Here is a 6,349-nt window from a genome sequence, read left to right on the forward strand (position 1 = left end):
TATGGAAGTACGTCCTCCAGATGAAGAGAGAGATGTTTGTGTTCATGTGAACTTTCCATACCTCCTGAACCATACATCACTCATGCTTATCCTAGCTGCGCGGTTTTGACACTAAGGTGTTTACTCAACGGTGTTTTATACTTAAACTGCCAAATTAATCAAAGAATAAAAGCACCTTTATGTTCCTTCATTGTTTATTTATCCAGGGAGCTGGCAGCAGGGGGGATCGTCCAGTGAAGATGGTGTTCTGTCCACGACTGGAGTTCTTAGATTAGTTTTCTTATGACTGTGGCCCTGCTCACACCTGGCATTCACATGTGTCTTGGGTGATCTGCTCACAGGTGGAGCCAAGATGCACTGCGGACACATCGAGATCCGATCGCTCAGACAGCGTTCGGAGGTGGTCTGGGCCGCATGTGGTCGCGTTCTTTTAGCTGCACGTACGCAACTGTGTCCTCTGTGCAAGCGGAAGCACGTACAGTACTCATTCGCAAGCCAACAGCCTATAGGCTCTTTGCACAAGCTCCACTATTTCCTGAAATTCTACAGGTATATTTATTTCCTGTCCTATACCATTGGATGGAAGTGATTAATCAGGTGTGAACAGGTATGCCGCACACCTGATTAATCACTTCCATCCAATAGTATAGGACAGGAAACAAGGATGCCTGTAGAATTTCAGGAAGTAGTGGAGCTTGTGCAAAGAGCCTATTAAGGTGTGAAAAAAACAGGCAACAACAACAGGCAAAAAAAAAAATGTCCATGACGTCTGAAATTTTAGAAAAGTCCATAGAGATATATTACAAATAAACAATACAAGGGGGTCACACATCTCGGTTTCCCTGGTTTGGGTTATGATTTCTTTTTGATTTCTTTTGATTTAATACCCGGCAGAATAGGCACAGGGACTGTATTGCTGCCTCCCACTGGTTAAAAATAACAACACTTCAGTCGAGATCGCTTTAGTCAAAATTGACCCATTTATTTGCATGCTGCAAATACAGCATATGACATTTTGGCAGTGTGCTCTGTTTGGGGGGGCCCCTGCCTTCCACAGCATGTGGAAAGCGCGATTGTAGGGGGAGGCAAAATGTAGATGCCCCCCCCCCCCCCCCCCCCCCCGGGCCAGCTTGGCCCAGAGTGCCGATTTAGCCCCCTGCCTCCATGACAATCAGAGTGGGCCGGGATCGGGAAGTCGCTCGGAGGTAACTCAGCCCACTAAGACCGTCAAAGAGAGCCACAGGGGGACTGCTGTACATTATGGTCCCTGGCCTCCACGTGCCAGCGCTTCGTGGAGTTCCGAAGGAGTACAGCCTAACGCCTCGCTGGATGGCCCTTCGGAGATGTTTCGGCTCACGTTCACCACGGAGAGCCACAGAGACTAAGCAAGTGAAGTTCCCCGGCTTCCACTAGCCGACGCATAGTGGAATACCAGAAGAATGCAGCAATACCCCCGGAACAGAGAGCACGATGACAACAGAGATTACATCAACAGAACACAGGTGGAGCAGGGGAGGAGGTGGGGCGAGCACGCAGATAGCAGGCGATCAGCAGTAATGGCAAGAGCGAACAATGACCAATGCTATGACAGCTGACAGTCAGCTGGTAGGTTGCATCATTACGGGGTGTGACTGATTAGGCTTTGCCGATTAGCCCGGCGTTGACGTCCGTGCCTCGCCTGAAGTTGCTTCGGAGACTTCATATTTGATCTTTGCACAATGAAATTATGTAGAGCGGGCAAGTGGGATCAAGCCACAAGTGAGATCCAGCTGCTCAAGACATTCTAAAGCCAGGCGTGAACTGCCCTGATGTACTTAGAACTGCCCACTTGTCATCAGATCACCCATGACATGTCAACTCTGGTACTAGCTTAAAGGGCAATGAAAGGAACAGCTCCCTCCTACCTCCAGGCCATGGTCAAGCCCTACACCCCCTCCCGACCACTACGCTCTGCTACTCTACCTTGGGGTGATTGGCTGCCCCGTCACTCCGAGGCCCCTGCGGTCGATCGACACGGTCATGGCTCTTCTCTGTCCTGGCCCCACAGGGGTGGAACGAACTGCCCACTGACGTCAGGACAGCAGAGTCGCTGCATCTTTCGCCGCAGGCTCAAAACTCACCTCTTCAAGATGTACTACCAGGATCCTCCCTCCTAAGCACCTATTATTCATATTTTGCTACTTTAGCACTAGATTATGCTCTTAGTCACATGTTTAGAAAGGAGATGCACTTGTGAGTACTAATGAGTAGTCAGTCGCATAATAGCTGCGTTTACATGCATACTTTAATCTGATTTAATTCAATCTGATTGAAGATTTCGGGGAAACTTTACCTGGGAGGTGATCTGATACACTGAGGGGCGAATTCACTAAAGCAAATTGCGCCCGCTAATTGCACCATTATATTGCGCGTCAGTTGCGCCAGCTATGTGCTCCGTTTTAAAAACCTATTCACTAAAGACATTGCGCTAATAATATCCCAGCGCAAACACGCCCATTCGGTGTTTGCGGCTGAGTGCAATTTGCTGCTGATATAGGAAATGACTATAAATACTGCGCATGCAGCGCAAACAACTCGTATGCATATCATTGGACGATGGCAGACAGAAAGAGAAAAATACGATTCTCAGACCGCGAACTTGAAGTCCTCACGGACGAGGTTCAAAAGCATGCCTCACAGCTTTCCACCAAAAATATGACGGCTACAGCCAAAAATCATATTTGGGGTTTAATTTCCCAATCAGTCAGTGCCATTTGTGTGTGTAAACGCGGAAGACTGCAAACGGAGGTGGAATTATTTGAAAAGACGAACAAAGGAAAAATTGTCATTTTATGTTATGCAAGTTGCAGCACGATGATCTGGCATACTTTTGGGGGAGTGTATAACATTGCCCCACCGGTACGATCTAGGCATCTAAACGGCTTTTCAGGATTCCAAATGTGCACTCAATCACACCGCGCGTCCTGATGTGAGCCCGGTTGTACGCCGCCTCTCCAACGTTGGAAGGATTACGCACGGGAGTCATCATCCATGGCTGAAGATGATACCTGCCGTCACCTATGATACAAAAGCAAAATATTTTCAAGACCATTCAAATAAAAAAAATATTGTGTAGGCTATGTTTTTATTTATTTATACCTATATCGGCCACCAGCAGTTCAATGAACATCTATAGGGAATGCGCAGTTTCGCGTATAGACTATTATACGCACAGTTTCGTGCTATGTAGGCTATTATAAATAAGTATTATTCATTGGGGGAACTTGGACTCGCTGGGGACGGGTGGAGAGACGCATAGTCAACTGAGCCTCCCCAGACGCGACTTCATCCTCCAGTTGGCTGAAGAGCTGCGCGCTCTGGTGTCCAAACAGCTACCGCTGTGGTTCTAGTGTTAAATCAAAAAGTGACCTTCTTCTAAATATTCTCTCACGAACAACATGCCTGGCATTGCGATGCCGAATTCGCCTCGCAACAATCACTGCTGACATGATCAGTGGACAGGCTGGCCGCGACACACCCCTTGCGCTTAAATACCACCACGTTTCTGAAAACGGTATTAATTTCACTTTAACTGCGTGAGGCAATTTGCGCCGATCTTTGTGAATTGGGCGGGTTTTGCAATAATGTTCATTTGCATAGAAAGGGGAACATTCTCCGCCCATATTACCTAATTTAAATATGAGCTAATAACACCGGCGCAGAGAAACGCAATGACGAACGCAACGCAGTTAACACCGTATTTCACCCTTTGCGAGGGCTTTGTGAATAGCAAACATAATTTTTGACTTATTTGCACAGGCTTTGCGTCAGGAAAAGCTGCGCAATCCTTTAGTGAATTCGCCCCTGAGGTGTTTATATGCACCAATGCATGTAATCAGAAAAGCTGCGTGACATGCACACGCAGGCAGGAGTGAGGGAGTTACTATGGTTACGGAAACACAAGTCAAAACTTTGCTAGTGGATATCTATCGTCTGTTATTGTGGTGCTCTTGAAGTGACATGAAGTGACATGAAGCTTGATAACAACGGACTCTCCTACTGGACGCTTTGTGGTCGTTATTCCTTATTTTCCTGCCGCTTCCCTCCCTACCAGCTCCCCCCACCCCCCTACAGCCTCCCCCTCCCTACCAGCTCCCCCCACCCCCCTACAGCCTCCCCCTCCCTACCAGCTCCCCCCACCCCCCTACAGCCTCCCCCTCCCTACCAGCTCCCCCCACCCCCCTACAGCCTCCGCCACAACACTGTTGTTCTCAGTTTGTTTTCTTTTAAAAACTGTAAATGCGAGGAACCTGCTGTAAAGCATCTGACTGCCTCTTTTTCTTTTGCTGCTCCGCTTAATATGCTCCATTTTACACGTTCGGTTCTTTGTCAAGATCAAACAGATTGAACCAATTGACCTTGTGACCTGCACCTGTGTGATCGGTCTCAAGTTCACAAACTTTAATAGTGCCCTCTATAGACTAGTTTTATAACCTACTCATTTATCTAAAGGTAGCATACATTCCCACCCATTAGATTAAAGAGTAGCTATAGAAAATATGTAGCCCACACACAAGCTTCTCTCTTTTTTTAAAAGACGTGGGCCCCTATAAACTGTTCAAAATATTAATGTTTTTTTTTAATGTTTTTGTAAGAAATCTCACCCTAAATTTCTATCGATGTCCCTGCAAAAAGAAATGGAAAGGGCCCCTTGAGGTCTTAGGCCCCTGGGCATTGGCCCGGTAGGCCCGTTCGGTAATATGTTATTTGCTGTAATGTAATGTAATGTCAATGCCAGGTGTGAACAGGGACTCCAGCAGTAAACTGCCTGTTCACTAAGGGTGAACAACGAGTTCAGATATGACCTCGGTTGAACAATAAAGTAGGCTACAACCTGTCTCTCTAGAGGGCTGTCATTATACTGCGCAGACACACAAGAAACAGCAGCTGCAAAAACATCATTTCTGGACAGAAAGACAGAAAAGGACTTGGGGGAGTATTTTTAGCTGGTCACTGGATAAACGGGAGAGATAGATGAACGAGAGACATATCAGAGAGAGGGGGGGGGGAGTCACATGGCGTTCCGCCCGACATTCACGTCTAGAGGCGCAGCGTGAGAGTCAGAGTGAAGTCACGTCTCTGCTTTTACAGACGAGTCTCTGGAGGAATGACGTCAAACAGCCGTTCGTGTCGCCCGCTGTGCCGCGCGCGCTCGATTAAGCCGCTCCTCTCCTCGCGACCGCTGGCCGAGAGAGAGAAATGCGAACGTTATGCTCCTCAATTACAGTCGTCTAACAAGAGCCGCGTGAACGCTGTGTTTTCTGACGGGGAAACGTCGGAGCTGGAGAGGTCACTGATACCACCGCCGCAGAAACCCCAGTCCTGTCAGGCTGGAAATTGCTCGCCATTTGACAATTTACATTTAATCACTGCACTCGCAAAAAAACAACAACATCAAACCGCAGGTAGCCTACACTGAATAAAGCAGAGAGATATGGAGACGTTGAAGAGGCCAGAGTTGTTGAGTGGTTTTAGTCATAATCCTCAGTGAGACGTAAACCTTCTTATTTGGGTGTTGGCTCAGCTGCTCAACGAAAACACTTCCATTACACAATAACAGGCGTCGATTTCCTCAGAGGACTGGCTTGAATTGAGGAAACATACTTTTTCCACCCCAGCTGTTTCGCCTGAGCCTCTAGATTATTAAAACAAAATAAAAGTGTTTGGACAAAATGTGAAGGGGAACGCGTTGTCTACCCTGGCCCCTGGAGGGCCCAGCATAATACCCCTTCCTGTGGTCATTACCCCAATCCCCTCGTGGATCTGTGGCCAGGAAGGAGGCGCGGTACTCACATTCGCTGTACTTCTGCAGCTGGGAGAACTCCGCCGGGCTCAGGCACACCCAGCTCCCGTCACCCATCCTGCCGGGCTCGCGGGGGGGATGTGTGTCTGCGGGGGGGTGGGGGGGGGGGGTCCGCGGTCGAGGTGGGCGTGGCCTCCTGGTTATCCCTGGGTCAGGTGTAGGCTGTAGTAGCTGAAGAAGCGGGCCGTCATCCCTGCCCCGTGCTGGTGTGCGGAGGAGGATGGAGGTGGAGGGGATGTGGAGGGGGGGGGGGGAGTAGAGGAGGGCTGATGGGAGGCAAGTGATGAAGGACTCGGATGTGGCAGGAGGGGGGGGGGGGGGGGGTCAGGACGATGGAAGGTGCCGGAGGGGGAGGTAGCTGAAGTGACCTGAGGGTGGATGTGCCGTTTATGGAAGTCGGGAAGTATTGGGGCGGAGTAAATGAGGCACTCTGGGAGATGTAGTTCCAGAAGCCGCTGTGGTCTTTGTGATGTCAGAGTGACAGGCCGCTCCTCTCTGCCGGTCAGT

General features: G+C 49.1%; 1 protein-coding gene across 1 annotated transcript in view; it reads right to left on the reverse strand.

Moving 5' to 3' along the window:
* The window catches only part of dgkg (diacylglycerol kinase, gamma), a gene marked incomplete at both ends in the record, with an annotated part of 96,729 nt that extends 90,830 nt beyond the window's left edge, over positions 1 to 5,899 (reverse strand). The window contains one exon of the mRNA XM_084451487.1: positions 5,833 to 5,899. Within this exon, the coding sequence (XP_084307613.1) occupies positions 5,833 to 5,899 (67 nt within the window). The remainder of the gene's footprint in view (positions 1 to 5,832) is intronic.
* Between the last annotated feature and the right edge of the window lie 450 nt (positions 5,900 to 6,349).

The sequence above is a fragment of the Borostomias antarcticus genome (assembly GCF_949987555.1).
Source record: "Borostomias antarcticus genome assembly, chromosome: 17".
NCBI lineage: Eukaryota > Metazoa > Chordata > Actinopteri > Stomiiformes > Stomiidae > Borostomias > Borostomias antarcticus.